This window comes from Gavia stellata, chromosome 2, assembly GCF_030936135.1.
Source record: "Gavia stellata isolate bGavSte3 chromosome 2, bGavSte3.hap2, whole genome shotgun sequence".
NCBI classification, from domain to species: domain Eukaryota; kingdom Metazoa; phylum Chordata; class Aves; order Gaviiformes; family Gaviidae; genus Gavia; species Gavia stellata.
The window spans coordinates 85731317-85756075 of record NC_082595.1 but is presented as its reverse complement, the minus strand read 5'-3'; the positions used below and the strand labels follow the sequence as shown (position 1 = coordinate 85756075).

The following is a 24759-nucleotide window of genomic DNA, read 5'->3' as shown; positions in this document are numbered from 1 at the left end:
TCCTTAGTCCTTATTCATATGATTTTGAGTCTTTGGCAAGATGTATTTGTTTGACTTGGCATTTAAACTTATTTTTGGCTTTTATTCTATTTGATAGTAAAGTGCCCTTAGCAGTTTGCATAAAAGGTTGTGTGGAAGTGCTGGTTTGACTGACTGAAGTGAATGAATATTATTTGCCTTCTCATGTTGTGTCCCCTTGTAATAAAGGAATCGCTGCTTCAAAAATAACTGTGAAGTTCAGCTTATAAAAAGGTGTTACCTCGACAATCCTGATGATTTTGTTCTTTTTTTTTTAACCTATAGAATAGGAATAGCACTCAGTATCATAACGGCGGAGCTATTTGCTGTGTCACTATGTCCATTTTTTCTGCTGTGATGTGCAGTTGTATCATACAATTCTTTTCATGAATTGATCAAGTTCCATCTTAAAAGTTCATTTCCCCCCCCAGCTGCTCCAAATGGAAATGCAAGAGCCCTTCAAGCTTTCAGTAACAATCTGTCTCACAGTCCTGACCCGGAGACATTGCCTCGTTTTTCATGACATTCAGAAAGCTGACTTCTTCTGAGATCGCCAGTGTGGATGCCAATGACAGTGGTAAGATTTGCGACTTGGCTGTCTCTCCTCAAGCAGTATATATTTTATGTAAGGCATTGAGCAGACACTAATTTTGCAAGAGCTTTCAGCCATTATGCATCTTGGCCAGATTTACACTGGCAACACAGGACAATGAGTGATTCCAAGATCCATTATTTTGTTCTGAGTCATCGAACTGCAGCAAACCACTCATTCTGTTATGAAAAACAAGCACTTATTTACTTTCAAAAGTGTTCAACAAGCCACAAAACACATTTTACAGATTAACCACTGCTGCTAGGTCACAGTAGTTATTTTGGTAATAATATTATATATTTGTAGATAGAAATGAAAACTTCAGTGATGCTGAGAATTCATTTCTGGTTTGCAGAAAAAAAAATTTCCAATGCCACACCTATGGTTTCCTCCTTTTGGGGAGTGATATCTGAAATGAGGATTGGGAAAGGCCTTTTGGAGAAAGACCCTGAGTATACAAGGTCCAATAACATCTAATATTTGAGCAAAAACTGTCCTGAGGCTCCGAGTCTGAAAGCTCGCAAGGTAGTTTTCGAAATTAGATAGAAACTTGTGTGGTTTCTCATGCCTGAACAGGGTTCTTGAGAGCAATGGACTTCAGAGAAACAAAAAAATTGAGGTAGAGTTTGGCTACCAAAGCTTAAATGAAGGCTTATTAAAAAAAGGAGAAGAGAAACCCTAACAACACAAATGTGATGGTGCATATATATGACATCCTCAACACTCCGAGTATTTTATACTGTCTTTATTGTATCTTCTACATAAACTGCTATGCAAACTTTTCCTTTGGTGGGCACATTTATCTATATCAACATAACATATGCTTTTGAAAGAAGTTTCATGTGTTTTATTAACTCTCCTGGTCCCTGGAGGCTTTAAGGAATTCTGAAAAATGGGTGGCCTTGGATTGTCTGCTCTACATTTCCTAGGCTTCACAGCTTTAGTCAAAACTAAAGATTCAGCTTTTGTTTTTAAAATCTTACATTTTGTTGGTTTTATTCAGTTTAGTTGATGGAATTTTGCATATCTTTTTGGGTTGATTTTGGTATTCATAAAGCTCTTGAAGAAAATGCTTGGGAACATGTTAGGAACCATGGTATGCTGTATAATGTGGCAGCACCATGTATGCTTACACAAAAAATCAGATATAATCATACACAAATATGCTTGCTAAGTACTTGATTTATCCTTTCAATTTCATGTACTTAAACTGTGAATGGTTTGTGGGAGTCCTAGGGCTTTTCTGCACAGTGAAAAATGTGTTCAGGAAGACAATAAAACAAGGACAGATTAGATTAATTGGTCATCCACCAAAGAATAAAATGGATAAAAACTTTCTGAATGAAACAAAACAGAAATGCCATTATGTCTAAAATACTGGTGCTGAAAAGCAGATGTATTCTTCATCTGTCTGGGGAGCAGGGTGGAGGGGAATTGCACAGCTGCACAGCCAGGACCAGTATGCACCAGTATGCAGTGGTGGCAGGAGAAGGGGCAGGAGCCCATCTCACCTCCCTGACCCTCCTGCTTCAAGTAAGTGTGCCCTTACTAACTTGCTACAAGCAGACACAAGAAAATGTTGACTGTGTTTCTAACCCAGCTGGAAACAGGGGTTACACCTATCTGAGTAACTTAAAGAGTGCCCAGGAGCGCTCCCAGATGCTGGAGCTGGATCATCCCACTCTGCTCAGGGTGGGAGGGTGCTCCTGGTGCATTTACGTCCTATGGCAGCTCCACCACAGAGTCCCCAGCACCCAAAGGCAGAGCTGCAGGGACCTCTCCCGGGGGGCAGCTACCATGGGGTCACCCTGTTTTGGAGACTGATCCCTCTGGCTCGTTTCACACCACAGTATTCCTGAGCATGTTTAATTTACTAGTGTAACTGGCCAAAGTCAGCTCTGAACCAGAACTCATGTAGCTGTACTTAGGCAATGCTTGAGCCCAAGCTAATAAAACCTGCTGAGGGGCAGGATATATTAGCTTGGGTTCAGTGCTGTGCTAACATGGCTATATGGCTTCCAGATGGCTCAGAATTTAGGCAGAGCTATTGCCTGCCAAGGTCCATATATATATCAATATAAATATATATATCCTAAATTCCCCACTCTAAGGACACTAATGAAGGTGAACTCACTCCTGATGCTTTGCCTTGTGAATACCAGATCCACTGAGAGACTTAAATGTAACAGCCCAGCAGCATCCTCCGGAGTACCTGATGGCTACTGTGGTCATGTAAGTTAGGTGACAAGGTTGACTGGGGGCAACCTCGGGATGAGATTGATAACCTTTAGTGTTGCAAAGTTGAGGCCAAGGCCAATGTAAAGTATGCCACCAACTACCTGAAGAAGCCAGGGTGCTGCCATAGGTTGCTAAGGGTTGAAAGCAAGCCAGCCACCCTCTGTGACATAGAGAATGTGGCCATGCTGCCTCTCTGAAGGCTTTGTAGGAGAAAGGGATCTTGGAAGGCCCGGACTGAAAGGAGGAGAAGCTAAAAAATAGAGAGTGTGTCTCTTAATGTCTCCCCCATCACCTCTGGAGAAGCAGCACCTCACCAATCCTTCTGGCAGCATGTAGAATTAGGAGCCAAAACCCCTTCCAGGGGACGCATGTCAGAGTACCCAAATACATGCTGGAGAGAGAATTGGCCTTCCTCAGGCTTCACTTGGATCAAGGAACCTATTTCCTTCAAGTTTCCCTTTGCTCTGAGGAAAAAAAAATACCTGAAGTAAGAGTCAGCGTCAGGGAGCTGAGGATTCCTGCTGCCTGCCCACCTCAAACAGCAAGAAAGCCCAAAGAAACCTTCCATAGGACTATGTGGTAACAGAAATCACCTGAAACAGCTTGGGCTTTTCAAAGTTACCACCAGCAGATGGAAAATAACTGAGAGCTGTAGTAATCTAAGAAAAGGCACAGAACTACATGGCTATGGGGGTTACCCAGGATGTTGTATTGAGAGCTGTGTATTTGGAACCTGTTTTATTCTGTGGATCATCAATATCCCATTTTCTGTGGACAACAGTAGGTTCTCTTCAGCAATGATATAAACAGCAAAAGAAAAACTCTTGCAGCTATTTATACTCCTCCAGTAAAAGTGATGTTCAAACCGTTGCTAACTTCCAGTTATAAAAATGTTAAATGTTAATACAAAGGTGCTGATTCACTGGAACATGTTTTAAGTCTTAGGAGACATGTGGTATATACACAGGAATAGCGTCACATGGAGCTTTTCGAATTGTTTCTGCATCTGCATTGATTTTATGCTGCAATTCACCTAACACTCGCACTTCCATCAGTGTGAAAATGATCACCTCTTGTTTTAAACACCATAGAGAGTGTTGGTGTCAAAACGAGGGAGTCAGCCAAAAGGGGATGCTGCAGAATGTTGAGGAGACATTAAAAAGAGAATCAAAAAATCCTGATCCTTAATTTACCACAGCCCCAGGGAAACAGTGCATTACATGTTGACAGCTTCCATATGTGTCATGCAAACCTTTATTCTTACTGTTCAAAATAAAACGTCCCATTAAGAGAAAAAGTCTACATTTCATGCTAAAATGAGGCATATGATACCAAATACTGTCTTAAAGAAAAAAGAAAACACATTCCAATGTCATGTGCTTTTTGTACTTTTTCAGCATTTTCAAAGGGGGAAAAATATGAATTACAACAACCAGACATTCTTCCAAAGTTGTTTTTATCACACTGTTATATTAAATAGTTACAAATTTTTTTATTCCTCATGTAGACATTATTATTATTTATGCACCGTCTTCAGGGATCACCAAAGAAATACAACTACACAAGTAATTGCCTAAACAGTCACTGAAAGATAACTGTAAGAAAGATTACTGTTAATGGTAATGATAACAATATAGTAGCACCCCGGAGTCTCAGTAATTATAGGCACCCCTTTTTAAAGGTGCTGTATGAATAAACCTAAAAACTAGTATGTATTTACTGATTTGATTATCCCGCCCCCCAGCGCAGCACCTGAATACCTCAAACAGGGATCCTCTGACGTAACAGAATCACATTTAGTTTAATAATCTGTTGCAAGAGAAAGGTTAATGGATCAGGTCTTATCATAAATGTCTCTACAGTTATGGGGGCAGCTCTCTACCTCCTGTAAACTCAATGGACAGCCGGAGGCATGAAAAAACATGCTTCAGACCTGCACAGCCTGAAGTTCACTTGAGCCAAGGGAAGGCTTTTTGGTTGATTTGAACCAGTCTCTGAGCTTTCATAGAAAACTGGTTGGAGGGAAGGTGGGTGGGGTTCTCTGGGTTACAAACAGAGTCCACTACATACTGAGTCATGTACAAAAATTCATGTTCCATCTGTACACAAACATGTCATTCAACTGCTGGTGTTTCTAATAGCTTCCAGAAGTAACAGCAACCCAATAAAAATAATCAAAGCCTTAAGAGCAAAATTGTAAGAGCATGAAAAGATGATTTTCCCTATGCTATGCTGAAGTGCTATAGCACAAGTCTTCCCTATAGTTTTGAAAACTTTAGTCTCCAGAAGGGCACTCTTCTTGCATGAATAAACTGAAAAGGGAACAGAAAGTAAGGGAAGAGGGGAATTCCCTCCTCACTCAAGCAGCTGTGTTGAGAAATTCAAAAAAGTGAGGTGCAGAAGGTAAAGCTTCCAGTGGCTTTGGAATTTAAAAGAGAAAATTATATACCACCTTTCCCATCTTGGGAGTAGGACAGGGGAAATATTTACATAAACTGTTCTTTTACAATTTCTTCAGTGTATTTCTTCAGTGTATAGGAAACCTAAAGGTTTCCTTTTACCCCTACGAACTTTCCTGCTGTTTACTGAATGGATATAATTTTGAGGCTAGAACCAACAAATTGCTGATTCCAGGGTTTCTTAATGAATGCCTTTCATGGATATTTAATTTTCAAGAATTTCTGTATTTGAATCTCCTGGAAAAAAAGTCAAGGATGGAGTTTATTCTGGAGTAGGAAAGCTGGCCAGAAGCCAGTCCACTTAATTTGGATGCATGACGGAGCTGTCACCTCTCCAGAATTTTAAGGGCTTAAAAATGGCCCCGCAAAACCAGGCGGCCTAACAGAGCCACTCCCCGTAGGGCCCGGGCTCAGGTGCGGTGCCTTTGAAGACTGGCTGAACACAGCAACAACGTGGTCTACTTTGCATTGCTGCCTCCCCTTTCCACTGACTGCACTCTGACCGTATAGGCAATATTAGGTTAAACGATCGTCCGCTCTGGTTCAAGCCTGCCAATTCCCTTTTTAAGCATCATGCCTAAAGGAGGACAGTTTTTGCATAACTCTCCAGCAGCCAGAGCACTTGCCGAAAAAGTATGAGAGGCTTTGTTCACAGCCCAGCTGAGCCTGAGGGAGAATTCAGATCAAAAACAATGAGAAAATGTAGCCAGAACAAAGAAAGAAGAAAAAAATATTAATCCTTACACCAAAGTTTCTTCTGCTACTCATTAACATTATGTCAGCTAAGGTTTAGATTAACTGGCATCATAGATTCCTTGACCTCTGACATAAAAAGCTTTTTGACAAGAAAGAGCTAAATCTGAAAGTTTGCTTGTAAAGTAGTATGGATTAAGTGAACCATCAGAGAAAAAACAGCATATAAGTCTCTTTTTATTAGTTTCTAAAGGAGTCTAAGTGAAGAACAATTCTTCTAAAAATATTATTTTGCATTGAGATGCATTTTCACTTTTTAATGAAGAGCATAACTATGAATAATGTAGTAGCCTAGTAAATCTGTACTAAAAACCCCACAGCTCTGACTTCAGTTTTGACAGTGTTCTAATAGTTTCTAATTTTCAGCTAATTAAAATTTTCAAGATTTCAAATTTTTTAACCCATTTCAAGATAAAAAAGTTTTGAAAATAATTTTTTTTCAAATTCTAGAACACCATTTCCACATTACCCCATTGTTAACTTTTCTCCAACATCAGTACCAGTGGCTATGAGGTTCTTCCTGAAATATCTCAACTTTTTTTATATACATTTTCTATGCTTCAGCCATGAAAGATCTTTAGAATCTTTTAAAAAAATAATTCCACAAATCTGCTTGAGTTGCCTGAATGTAACCATCAGTGGAAGAACATTAAAATGGAACTTCATTTTCTATGTAGGAGCTTTTATCCCAAACTTCATTTAATTTAACTTGATTCGGTTAGCTTTATAATTGCCATATTCTACAGAATTAAGTATAATAGAAAGCTTGCAGACTACAGCTACGGCAGGAGAAGACTAGTGTTCTTCGCCTATAAACTCTCAGTGAATTGTCACCCAATCAAGTTAAAAAACATCTGGCCAGAAAAGATTCCTAGCAAGAGATGACATGAGCATATATGGAGTTATGATCTTACCATCCCCAGTTTCAGCGCAGAGTTGCAAGCCCAGATTGTTCTGTGGATTAATCACCCAGTGGTTGCTGGTCACAGTAATGTCAAACACAAACCAGCCCACATCAGAAGCTTGAGCCTTTCTTGTGTCTAACAGGAACAAGTCTGCATCCCTAAATTAAAGAAAATAAGAGTTAAGGTGTTCAAACATTATTATTTTTTGTCCTTAGTTTCCTTGCTGACAATAACTTACTGGAGTCCAAATGAATAATCCTCTGACATATCCTTATCACGACACAGTACAGCATGTCCTGTAGCTAACATGTAATTGTTAAGTATAATACAGGTATTTCCCCTGAGAGGCCTTTCTGAAATGAGTCTCAGCATGTGAAAACTACAGCTCTGGAAAATCTGAAAAATCCAGCTTCCTGATCTAAATACATAAGATATATAATTGAAGGTGTGTATAAAAGACTCATCTTTCAGCACTAGAATGTCTCAGGAAGATTAACTTTCATAAACCATTCAGTGTAAAAGACAAAAAATGTCAAAATCACGTTCCAGTTTCAACTAAAATTCAAAGGCATAGAGTTGTTAAAAAAGTCTGTTATTAATAACATATGACAGCAGCTATCTCATATGACAAAACACGAACTGATGACTGTTCAGACAGTTTCATATTAGTACAGATGTTTAGAAAATAAGTCTCTATATCAAAGCAGAAATTATATATCTATTCAATAATGAAATTATTACATTTTAACCCTCAGTTCCCTGGTATATTCTCAAATTTGTTCCCATGAAATCTTCCAGTAATTCAGAAGGGCTGCTCAGGGGAGTTAGTATAATCGTGTTACTAAATGTTTAGCATGGATCGTTTATTTGTTCTGTTTTCATATATCTCCTGACACAATTGGTTCCAGAACCACATCTGTATTACAAATAATTTGCTACAATGACCACACTAAACCCAAGATATTTAACTCTCATCAGTTTCATTTTACATGCTTCTACAAAGCAGCATGCATTATTAAAAACTGTTTTCACCATTTAGCCTTTTAAACCTAAATCTATAGTTATAGAAACCGATTTCTTTTCTGCCATAAATAGTAATCAAAACAATAATATACAAGAAAAAATGTTTTATTCGAAATTTTGACTGTTCAAGTCAACTAAAGACAGACTTGGCTTACACAGACCTTGGAATCATATTGTTACCTTAACAGACAGCATGAATATACACTTAAAGAGGTAAGACAGACAGAAACAATAAGCTTTGTGTATAAAAAGTGGATTTAAAATTACAGTGGTCCTGTCACTGTATTCTTATGTCGCTTGATCACAATGCCATCGTAGGAAGCTACTGTGTTATCTAGACTAAACACTGTAAATGCACCTAGAAGGTCTGATACTGAAAAAAACATCTTGTGTAGCTCTTGAAACTGTGGTTATTCAACACTCAAGAAAATAAGACCAAATGAGCTATGACAAGCATGTGTTTACTTACATGTGAGAAATATCTGCAGAATCAGGTTAAAGAGCTCAGAAATGATAAAGGACATTTAAAAAAAAAAAAAAAAAGAAAAGAAAATTGAAAGGGCTTTCTTTCAAGTCACTTTTTTTCTTCTGTTAAAGGATAATCTTTTCCTGGGCTCTTATCACTTCCATTCTAGTAGAACTGTGCTAATGACCACACAAGGAGGAAACATACATTCTCCCTCTGGAGCTAACATGAAAACAGTCTTACAATTCAAAAGAGCCTGACCTGCTATGCTAGCACTGAACAAATTAACAACGTACCACAAGCTCATAAATAGTACTCTCTGGAGTCTTAAATGCCAACTTTTTTCTCTAATAAGCAGTTTTATCGGAACTTTAAAGCTGAAAGGTTTAATTCTGAATGTGACAGTCTTTAAGATATTTATTTATAAATATTTCTTACATAATTCAGTAGATTTAATAGAAAACTGTAAAATAATTTAGAATATAAAATATTACAATATCACAGTGCTAAAATTTCACACCTGTCTTGTCCCCTCCTAGAATACATAATTGTTTTCCCATATAGATTATTTCAGCTCGAAACTTTGCTGGGACTGATACAAAATGCTCTCAAAAGTCAGGATGCACTATGTCTCATATGCCAAATCAGAATAGGGCACTACTAATGGCACAGTCCAGAAATCCCCATAAAGGACAAATTTCCCCTGTGGATCTCTCCTCAATGTGACTTAAAAATAATTTTGTACTGCAGCAGAAACTTATACCAAAGTGTCTTTGGCATTGATATGTCAATCTGTCACACCTGTCTTGTCCCCTCCTAGAATACATAATTGTTTTCCCATATAGATTATTTCAGCTCGAAACTTTGCTGGGACTGATACAAAATGCTCTCAAAAGTCAGGATGCACTATGTCTCATATGCCAAATCAGAATAGGGCACTACTAATGGCACAGTCCAGAAATCCCCATAAAGGACAAATTTCCCCTGTGGATCTCTCCTCAATGTGACTTAAAAATAATTTTGTACTGCAGCAGAAACTTATACCAAAGTGTCTTTGGCATTGATATGTCAATCTTCTTGTCTGCCTTCCTACAAGCATAGTGAGCTGGCTCAGGTAATAGACTCAGAGAGGCAGATTTTTCTTACCCATTAACTCAGCAAATGAACCAAAACTTAGTTGTGGGTACCTAGAGGAAACTAGAACTGATTTTCGAGAACACAAAGTGGAATACAGAAAATGTCTCCGGACCAATGCTAATGATTTAGCCCACATAACAGCACTTTACTACAGAAATGCAAAGTATTTGTCAGGAAAAATCCCAACTTTCTTCACAATTGATATAAACATAGGGTGAAAACCTGACCCCTGAGAAGGCAGTGAGAGCTCTGGGATCAGGATTCCCTCATTAGGTGGTGTCATTCACTCAAACTTCTCATTGCATTTTGTGACATTTTTAATTTTAAAATTCTCCTTTATTCTGTGAAAAGAAAAAAACGATCACACTTAAAATGAAAAACAGCTGCAAATTTTGGCTCTAATTTACAAAAATATTTCTATTTAAAAAATAGCCCACAACACATAATAAAAAAGTAAGGCATTATGTCGTAAATAGCCTGAAATGCAACAGTGAACACATTCAGGCAGAATACAGCTGATTGGCTTTACCCTCATGGAGGTTGTTTAAGTTTAGTGATCGCAGTCTGGTCCCAAACGGCCAGTTGTCTACAGCAGAAATGCTACCACAGTCAAGAATTTCAGCAAAGAGGCTGCGGGCAGAACGTCTAAGAAGCTCCAGATGTCCTGGGCCACTTAAGGAAGTAAAGGTGGAATAAACCATCTATATGTTCCTTGAAACCCAGCGAAGTTTTCGACCAGATCAAATCACGATTACTATGTAATAGGCCATCCCCATAAAACTGCTTCACCTCTCGCCTCATTCCAGAAAACTGCTTTCGTATCTTAATGCCACTGGAGGATTCCCTAATGTGGGAAGAATCCTTGGGGTTTAGTTAAATTAGTGGCTAGCTGCCACCAGATCATGAACAAGGATTTGGCCTGTTGGACTACATTACTTTCGTCATGAGAAAAGATCCGGGTAGGAGTACATTGGCAGGGCTGTGTAGGAAAGTTTGCTTTGCCATGGCCTGTGCTTTACATGCTTACTTAGAACAAATAGAAAACTTCAATCCCAAAGACTGTAATTTCAGCAAACTCCGAGTGAATTCAATACACACACACTTCAGCAGCCACGCTGCCACAGAGACAGAAAAATGTCCGAGACTACAATATAATCCTTAGTCTGCAACTCAGAAACCCTAAACCCTGACCACTCCTTGCCTAAAAGCATGGCAGGACTGGTTTGGGATTGTAAAGCCCTGTCAGACACCCACATTTCCCGTTCAGAGCAAAGAAGGGTGGAGGAGCAGGGTCAAACCCAGCAGTTTTGCTGTGGTATGGCACTAGTAAGGAGTGTGGGACATTATAGAATCATAGAATGGTTTGGGTTGGAAGGGACCTTAAAGACCATCTAGTTCCCACGCCCCTGCCATGGGCAGGGACACCTTCCGCTAGATCAGCTTGCTCAAAGCCTCATCCAACCTGGCCTTGAACACTTCCAGGGTGGGTTTCTGTAGTTATACTGGTGAAATCAAATGGGTGGTATATCGTTGCACGTCCCCCTTTCCAGCATCATGCTTCCATCAGAGGACATGGGGTTTTATGCTTATAAATGGAAATATGAAACGTTCATAAATTTATGTTTATGTACTGAAAGAAATCAAGAGCATTCTTTAATGGTTTCACAGAGACAATTGTCATTTTAACAAGTCAGATAATATTAAAGTGTGATCTTGCTTCAGAGTAGTAAGCAGTTTTGCTTTCTCTAAAATAGAATAGAAACCACTTACTGGGAAAACATAAACAAAAACAAAAACCCAAAAAAGAAAACATCAAATGGATAAGAAAAACTAACTTTTCCCATTAGTTCTTAAAAAAAATTTGTTGAGTTTGCAGGTGAAGATCTTTCATCACCCTTGCCTTGACCTGTGCTCTTTAAAAAGATATGTTTTGTACCTTCACATTTCATTCCTTCCTCCAAGAAGTTTGTTTTAGAACCTATGTCAAAAAAAATTTTGCAAGCTGAAGACAGTGGTAAAAAAAAATCCTGCACTGTTTTGTTCCTGCCCAAATTTACTAAGAAAGTAGAAGGTATTCTGGAAGGATGAGTGCTTTCCCTCCTGTTGGTTCTGCTCCATTGGTATAAAACGACTCCCTGTTTACAGCCGTGAAAGTTTTACAATTTGATGTTCAGAGATCTCACCTGGAAGGTATAAGCTCACGCTTCTGTGACCAGAAAAGAGATTTGAGCTCTGGCCCAGCCTTCGAGCTAACTGGTGATGGGGCATTTTTTTCCTCTAGAATACTCTGCAAGTTTAGGCTGCCATTTTCTTTGCTTTTGCTAAACATGCCCAGGCCAGAAATATTTCATCTGTTCCAAGATGAGGCAGAGGTTTTGTTTATCTCAAACCAAAATGGTTTTTTCCACTTTTCTGAGAAAAGACATATACCAATTTAATTTCAAAACCCAAATTTTGGGTGTGTGTAGCTTTTTTCAGAAGCACCTTGGAATTGCTACTAGTTTTTAATGGGAATTTTCAGGTATTTAGCTACTCTGCCTGGTGAAATCTGGTCTTTTACTCAGGTCTTTCAGAGTCTTAGAAATATGTCACACACAGAGCTCTGCAAACTCAGATTCAGAGATTTGCTCATGTGTAACATCATATTTGTTTTAATTTTCAGTTATGGTGAGCTGCATGTGTTAGGTGTGCGTATGTCATCTTAAAGTCAGTGCATGACTTTTTCTTTCAATTACATTCGGCAGAATATTGAAACACATGCAAAAAAACCATGCTCCTTCAAACGTCAACAAAGTTGAACAATCTATCTGCCTTTAAGGAGCTAAATGAATCTTGTCTGGTAGTACCTCAGCATCAGCAAATGGTGCATTTCCCAAATTCAGACACTTAGACTGTGCGTACGACTCCACCATTTGCTCACTGAGAACATGAACCTTCACCCCCTCTGTGCATGGGCAGATTATTTGGTGAGATTGGACATGTGACTCTCCATAAACCTGGAATAAATTATATTGAAGATAAGTTTTATTCTTGCTCAGTATTTGTTGTCGTTGCCTAGGAATTAATAGTGCACAGGCCACAGTGATAGCAATGATGCCTTGCCGAGGGTATGCTTATGATCAGCTATTGTCTCCCTACTTAGGACAGAAACATGAGACGTTATTCAACACGTGGTATGTTCATGCCAACAGGGTACCTGTTTGGGTACTCCTTGATGATCTGATATATGCTAATCTGAATCGTTTCATTCTCAAAGCGGCTGTTGCTTCGGTCTTTGTATATCCGGAATTCGGCTGCTGTCACTGCCTCTCCGTGTGGGATTTGAGTAAGGTCAAAGCGAAACTCTTTGTAGTGCCTTCGCTGGTGGGAGAAGTCCTTGTCCCTTTCAACTGTGAGAAAAAGAGTTGAATGTAAATTAAAGAGGTGAAACAAATGCCCATTTCCCATGATTAATGGAGCGTTCCCTGTGCTTGGGAGTAAACAAACAGGACAATATAAAACTGTGCAAATAATAAAACCACAAGCCCAGACATACAACCAGTTAAAGGAAATTCCACCAGACCAGTGTCTTCAGTTCAAAAGAAAAAAAACCTTGGTGGCTTTTATACAAATTCCAGAAGCTGGAGTGGAAAGAATATCAAAAAAAGCTGAAAGAGGGCATGTTGTAAAGTAACTAGAAATATGGACAAACTAAAAGCTGCAAAAGGATTTAGAACTTGAGTGTAGTCATAAGCACAGCAGTAGTAATGTCAGAGCCATAGATGACTTTGGAAAAGTCTAATTGCCGCTAATAACCGGGCAGATGAGAGGAATGCTGCTCATTTCCACTTAACGTAATAAATTCTGAAGTGGTACTAAAGTGCACTGCGACAACTATATATTTAAAAAGCAGTTACATCATATAAATTAACACATGTTGTACTCTAATGGCATAAGCATCATCTTGCCCGTGGTCAGAAGAAGGAGCCATGAATCAGGGCTGAGTGGTTCTGGCACCCCAGCAGCAAAGGGAGCACCACTCCTGGCATGAGAAGTCCCCTCAAACGTGCTGTAGGTGGGCAGGTGCAGCTCCCACTGCTTCTGACACTGCCACAATTTAAAATAAAAAAGTTAACTTCATCATTGCTTAATTCAGGATTGCACAGAATTTTAAGGGGGAGTAAAGAGAGGATTTTAGTTTATTTGAGTTCACAACGGATTTGGGGCTAATTCCACTGTCTGCTGCAATTCTGACCCTGAGTTAGGAGCGACTTTTGCAATGGAATACGTGTTTTGATGTGGCAAGGGAACCGACAGGCCACAGTGCTGGCTGGTGACCATCTTATGGGATTAATTCTTCAGATTTTACGGATGTGGAAAGGAAAATGATCCATGGTTTCCACTGCCACAGCATGCAATGTATCATTGACCTGGGAAGGAGCTGTACTCTCTGCGAAGAGAGAACTTCTCACTTCTGGAGAAGTTCCACCTGCCTTGTGAGATAGGTGCTTTCCTTTACTGATGGTGGACAAAGCCTAAAACACTCAGAGATGGGATTCAGTTTGGATAACCAGCTAAACATTTGTGACTGCACCCAGCTCCACTAAATGCTCCCTTCTGTAACCCCTGCTCTTTTATTGCATTTTAATATTAACAGGCCTTGGATCTGAGGAAGGAACAATGTCAGTTCTGAAAAAGCACATATTTAGATTACTAAATGTTACATATATAAATAATAAAATGTGTATGTTATTACAATATATATGTATATTTATACTTATATGTTAATATATACGCCTAAACCCATGCAATTTTGTCTACATACACAATGTGTGTTTGTATGTGTGTATAAATATATTTTTATATAAACCTGCATTTGTGTATTATTATAATGTATATGTGGTCTTACAAAATACAAATGCACTAAAAGAAAAAAAATGTTTTGGGCTTGCCAGATAAGGGTACAGTTACAGACATATTAAAGTGAGAGCTATTGAAGGAAAAGTATTTACATTATTTTCAGAGCAGTAGTTACTAGTTAAGTCACCTGTGGCCATGTAGCTAGTCCCTTGCAGTACACTTCCCTTTCACCCTTTCAAAAATGTAAACTATTCTTGTTTTCATAAGCATTTTTTTTTAAATGTACAAATCTATGTTGCCTTAAAAACCACTAAAAATAAAATATATAGGTTATAAGAACACTTTATCTTCAGTGAAAATGAACTTTCTCCTGGCTGACAAAAGGAAAATTGTCTGCTAACTGTGAGGTTTCCTTGGCTCAAGTGCATATTTAGCTTACATGGGTTTGCCATCGTACACTATGTAGAAAAAGTAAAGCAGAAAAGAGGCAGAAGCATGTAAACTGGCTGCTCTGTACCTGAAGATGAATGGGCTGCTACTGAAGAAAAACAGGGTACAGGCTACTTAGCAGCTCCACTGCCCGGTACTAAACTGTGAGATATATACAGAGATCTGACTTGAGGTTTGGGGTTTGTTTGCCTTTTTTTTTTTTCCCAATGTCCATGTAAAGCCTTTCATTTTGGAGCAAACTTGGCAAAGATTAACATATGCAAATGCACTGAACCAGGGAGGACTTTTCTAGTGCAAAGAGTCTGCTGCAAGTTTCTAAGGTTGTAGCTGAGCATTTTGAAGCTAACGTTCAACAGATATGTCAATAACCTTTGTCCAACAGATATGTCAATAAACTTTAAATGAAAAATATATTAAAGACAGACTTGATGTAGCAACCCTTTCTGATATCTCTGGTTAGTATTTATTCAACAAGTATTCACCAGGCATGTGTGGGTAACTAAGCACTACTCACCATAAGTAAGCATTGGAGAATTAGATGATGAATAAAAGTTTTAAATGCCAGTACCCCGGGCCTGTTTCATTTTTATTTGGGTTTGAGGTTTCCTTTTGTCTGGTTTCTTACAACTACCTTCTAATTAGCAACATTAGTTTGGAAACAACAGTTCTCTCCCTGTATGTTATAGTTTGGACAGAAACCTCTACAGTACCCTGTGATAGCATCGGTGGGGTTCTCTGAGGACAACTCACAACTGCTGAAAGAATACTGATAGTTGCTTCCTGATGGGCCCAAAATTAATTATTACAGCTCACACAGATAATACTTATCTGTGTTTCCATGTATACCCAAGGAAGAGACAGAACTGCCATCTGAAAGGGACACAGGTTCAAAATTTCCTTGGGTCGAGACAGCTTTTACAGGCAGGCCAGGACTTGGGAGTAGCAACAGCCTGCAGAAATGAAGGGCTGTGGGAAACAAGGACTGAACACCATGGAAAACCCTGAGCCCAGGGAGGTCCCACTCTCTGCAATGAAGCCAGAACCTCAAACTGCAAATTTCCGTCAGCCAATGTACAAAACTTAAAAACAACTTTACAAATTTAGACAAGTTAAAATCTTGCGTTACATTGTAGACTGATAAAAAGCAGTGGCTGTGATGTTGCAATATTGACTAATGACTAGAACAATTGCCAAGTTATAAAAGCAAAATGTTATTTAATGATATTGAGTATTTTAATACCAAAAATAACACACAAGTCTTGATCCCTTCTGCATCTAATAAGTGCCTTGTCGGGGAAGACTATGAATGCTCGGTAGGGTACCTTTCAGCTCCTTTATCCTGCTGCAATGGCATGAATTGCAGGGAGGGCACCATGTCTCAAATATTTTTATTTCACATGCAAGAGCTTTTCAACACTGGCAGACCGAAAAATACAGGTTAAGATTTTTAAGTGCTCAGTTCTTCCAGAGTGTTCTTGTGTCATTCCAGCTCTGCCCAGTTCATCTGCCAAAATGCATCTCTGTGGGACCGATCACAGCATCTAAAAATCGGTTGACCAGAAAATCAGGAAGTCCTTTTTTAACCATTGGAGGAATATCAGTTTTCTAAGTAAAAATAACTGGAATATTACAGTCAATGATGATTACAAAAAAATTCTTCATTTGCTCTCCTTGATCAGGATTCTTAGCATCAACTTTTTAAAATGTTACTTTTATACCACCTGAAACTAATATATTCAGCACTATGGTTACATCAGACAAATCATGGCTCAGGGGAATATCGCAAACACCTGTGTGTAAGACGGAAAAGAAAGATATTTTCCACTCATGTGGCAAACTGATGAAATATTCATACTGTATTAACATGAAGCCCAACTCTAAGAAGAATGAAGACAAGTTTACACCAAAAAGATCTTTTGGAAAAGGGGTCATCTTTTACACCAAGAGAAAATATCATGCACTAATTTTCATTACCAAAAGTATTTGTCTTCTGGAAAGAAGATACAAAGGACATATATGGATGGACAGTATAATAAGTAATCGGTATTTTACCAATTCAGCTATAAATGTCTGATTAACTGTTGACTGAGCTTAAAAAATGTAAAAAGTGCTAGCAATGAGTTTAGGTCATAGTGCATGAGGGACTATTAGACATGCTCTTTCATTAGTGATTAGCTCCCCACTGACATGTGCTTTGCTTTCCCTGAAGAGGTTGGTATGTGGTGACACATAGGGAAAGTGAAAGCTTCTTTGGCAAACCGGGGAACAAACCAATGATATGTTGTAATAAGCTAATTTTACAGTGTAAGATCCCAGGATCCCAACTGGAATCACAAATAGTGAAGCCTCACTAATCAACTTAATGTCACTGTTTAACTACTAAATATACATGCCAAGGCAAAACGGAGGGTCTTACAGACCATGTAACTATAAGGGGCCATTTACACTAATCTCACTGAATTTCACTGTTTGACTCCGAATTCTTTGTATAAGCACAAAGTAAACCAGTCAGTTTTAATCATTTCAGGGTGATAAAGGTTACAGTGAGCTGATACACTACAAACGACACTCGTTTACATCTTGAATATAATGAAATGATAGTTTATCTACAGTGAACACTTGTGGTTATCTGACAAAAACAGGTCAAAGGTTCCAGGCATTTTCTCCTGAAATTACTCAGTGCTGCCTCAAATGACTGATAATTGAAAGCAGAGGCTGGAAATATCAAATGTGGTAGGTGACAGATAAGCAACAGATTAATGCAAGTACTCTGTTACAGGACACTAAAAGGTCAGAGGCCCTAGGAATTAGCTATTGTGCTACTGTGAAAAGACAGACATCAAATAGCTGTTTACCTCATTCTTGCTCTTCTCTCCAACATTCAAATTCTAGAAAGACATTCCCTCTTCCACGATTAGACTATTTAGACTGACTCACTTTTTACAAAATAAGGCAACAAATGTTTTGTAGGACATGTGGATAGGAGAAAAGATGTGATCCTAGAGAAGAACAAAAGATTTAAAAAAAAAAATACAGCTATGCTAGGTATAAATATTTTAATGGAGTGCATGAGAGAGAAGTTAATAAGCACATCCATCAGAACATCATTCTCAGTTGAGGAGACCAGATAACAGATTTTAAAAAATATATTTTAAAGCTTTGTAACTTTGTTTAGGCTTTTACACTGTAGAAAATGAACATTAACTTTAGAAACTTAGATTAAGCTTTCCTAAAGCGATTATTAAAAAAAAAAACAAACCAGACAATGCAAATATACTGCTTTAACAGGTTTGATCTGTTTTATAGAATGCTAAGAATCCTGATCTGGACTCAGGAAATCTATTTTGAGTTAGACACTGAAATTGATAAAAATAGTCACCTGTCCTTAAAGGATTGTTTCGGACACCAGAGACGGCTGCCTGATACAGTCAGTGGAGAGACACTTCTGTTTGTTAAGGGTCAACTGTCTTGCACCAGCCAGTAAGAAGAACAGAGGAGTTTATCTGCATTTTCCCTTTAGTCATCCGCAGCTCCAGAGAGTAGACTAAGAGATAGCCCTTGCTCAAAGGACATTTCAATCCCTATCAACTGCTTTTGATGACTGTATCCTAACTACCAGGATGCTGAGTAGCCCGACAGTGGGACATCCTGGGCCACTACACAGAAGAAATGCAAGGGTTGGGGGTCCAAATGAGAACAAAATGGGGTTTTGTTCCCACATCTGATTTTTTTTTTTATTCATTTGATACTAGGCATTTACTAGATAATAATTCAGCTGAATGTTTTAACTACAAAGCTTCAGAGTCATATGCCCACTTGATTGTTTTCCTTTTAGTACCAAGTCTTCTGCATTTCTTTTTACACATTTTCATCCACAGAACGAGGGAGGGCTGGTGCCCCCCTGACTATTCTGTAGCCAGTAGTAAGGGAAAGCAGGTGATTTAGGCTTAATAACCCTCCATTTCCCTCCTCATCTCCTTCCCCAGGCTGAGGTGGGAAAATACATTGCACAGGCTTCAGTCATGCCTGTCCATGTGTCTTGGGGATGTTCAGAATTTACCTTCTGAACTGAGATCTTTTGGGAACTCATCTCCGATCAAAATGGATCAGCTCATACTCAAAGCCGAAGAGCAGGCGTATAAGGATCCCTTAAGTCAAAAATGTAGGCAGAGGTTGAAAATAGGTGTCCCCAAAATTACATTCCACATATATGTTATCTTAAACATGAAACTCACTGTCAGAATCTTAATTTAAATTCTTATCCCCTTCCGACTGAGGCAAAACTATTTCCATATTCAGTGAGAATTTTGCTTAATTAAGGAGGCTAAGTCTGCAGAAACTTTACTTTTTTTGCACTGCAACAGTTCTGTTTCTTAAGAACTGCTTTATTGCAGTACTGTATATTTGAGTTTCTCTGTATTTATTATTATTAGACTGGTTGTATTTAAAGTAATTATAGATTTACAGATGTGGTTTTGAAAGAATGATGTCAATTGCTTTTACATAAAATATACTTTCTTATTAAAACACAAAGCAGAAATCTTGATAGGTCATATTCTGAAGCAAGTTACACTGCTGTAAATTTAGTTATTTCACTAAATTCTTTATTTTCAGTCAATTACCGACATCAATGAGCAACATTTGGCTATTTTGCTTAAATAAATTAGGGACAGTTTGAAATTGTTTGATGAAATACTGTGCAGTTAGTGGCAGTTTCAATAAATGAAAAATCATCTATTGCTTATTGAATCCAGACTTTTAATGGTAGAATATCCCTTCCATAATTGCACAGAATTACTGAACTGTATGAACTGCAAAGTAATTCAAGTTAAGATAAAGTCAATGAGAAAACACTCAGTGACTGCAACAGAATCTAGAGAAAGAATGAAAAGGAAAACCATAATTAAAAAAAAAAAGAAGAAGAATACATTGCCTGGACTTTTTTCAAGGACATACTGGTTTTCTCTATTTTTCCCTCATAGAAGAAATGTATTCCAATATCCCATACCTTATAAAAAAATAAGTTAGAATATTCATGTATCTTACCCAAGCATTTAGCATTAGATCTTTTGAGAATGACCAGAAAAGCACTGTTCTATTATTAAAATTTTAAATTTTTAATTTCATTGTTGTAGTCCATAAGATCTGATAGATTCTTACCAATTAACAAAATACACATTTAAAAAAGCCAAAATAGTTTGAAACACTGAATGATATTTAAGGTGGACTTTGAAATTATGTGATTTCTACTTTCCAATCCCCTCAAAACACACATGCAGTGTATTCAACTTTAGTAAGTGGCAGGCAGCAACTAGGCAAATAATGGAAGTTACAAAACCATGGTAGAATATAAGTAAATATATAAAAGGATAAATTTCTTTTTTTTTCTTGAATTATTTTAAGAATTAGAGCTCAGTTAGTAATAAAAAGCTTTCAGCATTCACCTTGAGCAGGAAAGAGTTCCCAGGAACCATATAACAGTGCCTGCCGGCATCTTTTATAAGCATAGACCTAAAGAAATGCCTCGACCGAAGAGGCGTAACTGAGCTCAGCTTTCTCACTCATAATCTCCCAGGTCTTCTTGAACACCATGAGATTACCTGTGATGCTTTCTTGTTACTTCACACTGAAATATGGGATAAAATAGATGTTGTAATGAAATTGCTGGTCTTCATTCAATAGCCAGTATTTTGGTGAAAAATTAATTGGTAAACATGTGTTATTCATTCAGTTTACTCTTCTCTGTATCTTCCAAGTCAAATGCACTTGCTCAACAAGTCAAAACAAGTGCTATGCTGCAGCTGCTCCAATAGTAATTAAATGCTGGAAGGCTTTCACTTGTTGATACAGAAAAAGTGGAAAAGCAACACCCTGCTTTTCTCATGCTGGTTTGATCCTGGCCAACAGTAAGAAAAAGTAACCAGAATAAAGAGATTGAGTTTTGGAAGTGAACAGAATTGTGAGAGTCTAAGTCTGGGTGTTATCATGATTCTAATACAAAAGATAGTTGACAAAGTGATTCCTCAAAATCTAATTTTTCTTCTAGTTTCGATAGTATAATGCATTGTATCCTTCAACCTCCCGAATGCAAAACTTTCAGTTCAGTTGTTCAGCTGTAGCATGAAGCACAACAAAAGATACACTGCATGTATGTGCTTTTTAATTCTGCTAACAGTGGTAGAATGAATCTCAGCTGAATCTTCTTCCATAAATTTTGAAGTTGAAAGTCCAGCTGGTCATAACTTCTAGGATTAACAGTAACAGGTCATATTTGGACCTATTTTGTGCTGTCAGTAGTAATGTGTGCCAAAAGAGAGAAGCATCGCAACCAAGGGTCTGGGAGGAGGCAATGAAGAAAAAACCGCATGCAGTTTGCTATTTTGAATGTAGCAAGTACAGACCCTCTGATTTCTTCATTGTTTTAAGTCACACTATATTACAAAGGCACTCCAATCACAAATACCTATTTTAAAAATGCATATCCACTAGGTTTTTGGTTGCGTTCATTTTCATCAGTGATAAATAAATCTTTACTTGAAAGAATAGAACAAATCAGAGAAAAGATCACTGTATTCTGTAGTTCTGAGCTAACACATAGATAAATTAGCTAATACGTACACCACCGTGCCTGAGGTTGTTAATTTTGTCTGCATTTTCAATGATGTCTATTTCACTTGGGCTTTGGCAAAGCCAGTACATTTTGATACTGTCTATCAATAGACTTCCATTTTTTTTTTCATATTTAATTTTGTTTTTCTCTATCACAGATCGTCACAAAGAAAACTAACAATTATTCCCAGCTTTCTGACTGTGTGTGAAAGTCAGGATGTCAGATCAACACAACCTCAAGGTTAACAAATGGCAGAAAAAAAGATCCCTCCTGGGTTCAGCTGCAACTGAATAGGAACAAAAGCTATACCTCTGGGATCCAATGGTCAGAAAATAGGTGTAAGTTATAACCGTTTTGACACTGTAAAAGTATACAGATGGAACATAACTTCTGAGAAGGGTGAAAGGGCATATATCATCATAGGGCAACTGGCAGGGGAGTAAAAGCTAAACATTAAAGCCCGTTCTATCTTCCCACATCTCTTTAGTTCCTGATCATGTTAACCCTCTGCTCACTTCCACCCAGAGGTGGCAAGTCACTCCGCGGTTCAGCATTTGCACATGTCATCTAATAAACTCCATCCACTTCCCACTGTGGAATTTGTTGGAAGAGCTTCCATGGAAGTTGTGTCTGCGTGCCAAACTGGGTATGACTGGATAGGCACTATTTTCTGCCTACCCTGTGCTCACATCTGAGTATTTTAATACTACCCATACTCATTAACACTGACCAAACATTCCATAAAACAGTCCAGCTGTAAAAACGATGAGGAAGGAAATCCTCAAGAACATCTCATTTAGAGAGCAGAAAAATGCTTTATTACATATAATAAATTAAAAATTATTTTGGTATGCTATATTATTGATAGGATATTAAATACATTTGCAAAAAAAAAAGATGATCACAGGTCATGTGCTTAGCTAGTATCTTAGCATGGCTCAAATGAATTCAGAGTTCCTCAGATTTATACTTTGTGTGCACAAGTGTGTACTGAGCTAATCACTGTACTGAGTCATTACTTTAAAAATTAAAAATGTAAAGAGATTGGAATTCTATCTTATATAAATTGTTAACCCTCATTCTGAAGGTTTGCCCTGTGCATGCTTGCTATTAGCCAACACCAAGGATCCACCCAGGAGAGCCTAAGCAGTGGTGCTGAGAAACAGAGTTATGGGGCCAGAAGCACAGCAGGAAAGGGCCTTCCCAGACATCACACCGGGGGACAAACAAGAGAAAGATGAGGAGGAAGAGCAGCCAGGAGACTGGGCAGGAGTGATGAGGAGTGGCACTTTCAGACAGCAGGTTTTAACAGCCAGTTTGGGAGCTGGCTGTGATTTTAACAGCTTGTTATACTGATTCAAACTGCACCCTCTCTTCTGCAGCACTGGTAGTCTAATCTGATCATGATTTATTCTCACAAAGAGAGATTATTTCACCCACATATAACCCCCCATATGGAATAAGTCCCGTCAACAAGAAGGAGGAAACACCTGGACTTTTTTTTCCTGAAAGAAACTTAAAACTTACCAATGTTAATGAACATTTCAACCCTCTTTCAGGGCAGAAACTCACTGACTGTTAGTGTATTAAAAGATCTCTGGGTTGGCCATCCAGCATTACACCTGCAGTGCCAGAGGAAAGGAAAAGCAGTCTTCACAAAAAATATTTGTGCCATGAAAGAGCTCAGATTAGCTCCTGCTAACATGACAATAGGTGGTGATCACAGTAGGTGATCACAGTAGGTTACTTTGGACAGACTTTGGGAGAGAGACCAGGAGTCTCAAAATGACATAAAAAGCAAGAAAATATTTTCCAAAGTAGAAAGAAAAAGCATGACACTTTGAGCACAAAAAACTGTTCATCCAACAATTGTCTGAGCAAGATCATCACTCCACTCCCCCAAAAAAAGTAGGAATGATTTATGTCAATGTGTATAAGACAAGAGTAAGATCCCCCTACTCTGTAACCACTCTATCACAGAGTGACATAACAGCTGAGGTTGAAGGGACCTCAGGAGATCATCTGCTCTGACCCCCCTGCTCAGGCAGGGTCACCTAGATCTGGTTGCCCAGGACCGTGGACATGCTGGTATCATTCCTGCATTTTCACTGTTATTCCACCTGGGACTATCTTTCTCTTATTCCTCGCCAAGTTACTTACAAACATAATACCCAGGCTGATTGTAGAGGTATCTATAGGTGTAACACATCTCTGGAACAGCAAAGATGATCTCCTGAAGCTCATACTGTATGTTACAATACTGGCTTCCCTCCACTCCTAACAGTTGAGCTGCTGTGTCTCAGACAAAATTTGGGTGTCTTTCTGAGCAGAGGGTAAGAATAGCAGGGAGTGGGAACCTGACCACTAACATAGGGTTTTATTTCAAATGCAATCTTTTTGGTACAAAACCATTAAGAATATTTGGCACCCATTTTACAGCATCTGATCAACCTTTGCCTTTGTAGATATTTGTGCTAAATCTGTTTCGACTAGGGCTAGAAGTGACTACTGCCCTAATCGTTGGTGATAGGCCTGGTTTTCTTTGTAACTAATTTAGAACCATCTGTTGCCCACCCCCAAAACCAGAAGCATCACAGTCTCTTCTTTTGAGGGCTTGCTTTCATCCCCATTTTGATGAGAGCACACTCCCTACCTGCGGACAAGCTGAAGCAGCATGGTTTAACGCAGTCCATGGTAAATCTCATTGACCCAAGGTGATATAATGTTAGTAAAAGAAACTTCATTCCTGTACAGCAGCAAATAGTAACGTAAACACAGGATGAACAGGTCGTAACTTATGTGGGAGTTGTGCCCATGGAGCCAAGTTTTCTGTTCACGCATGTGACTGTTTCATTGATTCGAGACCTGTGATGAACCCCTTTTACATTAGGTCTGTCCTGTACACACACACGCTAGTAAGCACATCCTTTGTATTTTTCCGTTTCTAAGGAATACGTACAAATATGGAGAAAGCAAAACACAACTGCTGGGAAACCAAAATGGGGGCAATATATTGTTAATTTTAATGGCATTATTCCCTCCATTCTGACCTAGTGAATTGCAACATGAAATCAATCTACTTGGTATTCACTCCATAGCATAAATTGTCTCTGGATTTTCCATTACCATATATAAATATATTAAAAATATATATGTACATACATTTTATAAAATATTATTTAAAATATACTTACTTAAATTAAAAAATTTACATGTATATATAAATTCACCTCCTTGTAAATTTGTTCTCATTATGATATACAGCCTCA

General features: G+C 38.3%; 1 protein-coding gene across 4 annotated transcripts in view; it reads right to left on the bottom strand.

The window, feature by feature from the left end:
* Nucleotides 1–24759, bottom strand: part of BMP5 (bone morphogenetic protein 5) — a 58150-nt gene that overhangs the window by 21693 nt on the left and 11698 nt on the right. For all 4 annotated transcript variants that reach the window (XM_059829076.1, XM_059829093.1, XM_059829102.1 and 1 more), the window contains 2 exons: nucleotides 12788–12980; nucleotides 6975–7123 (listed from right to left, as the gene is read on the bottom strand). In XM_059829076.1, coding sequence (XP_059685059.1) covers nucleotides 6975–7123; nucleotides 12788–12980 — 342 coding nt within the window. The remainder of the gene's footprint in view (nucleotides 1–6974; nucleotides 7124–12787; nucleotides 12981–24759) is intronic.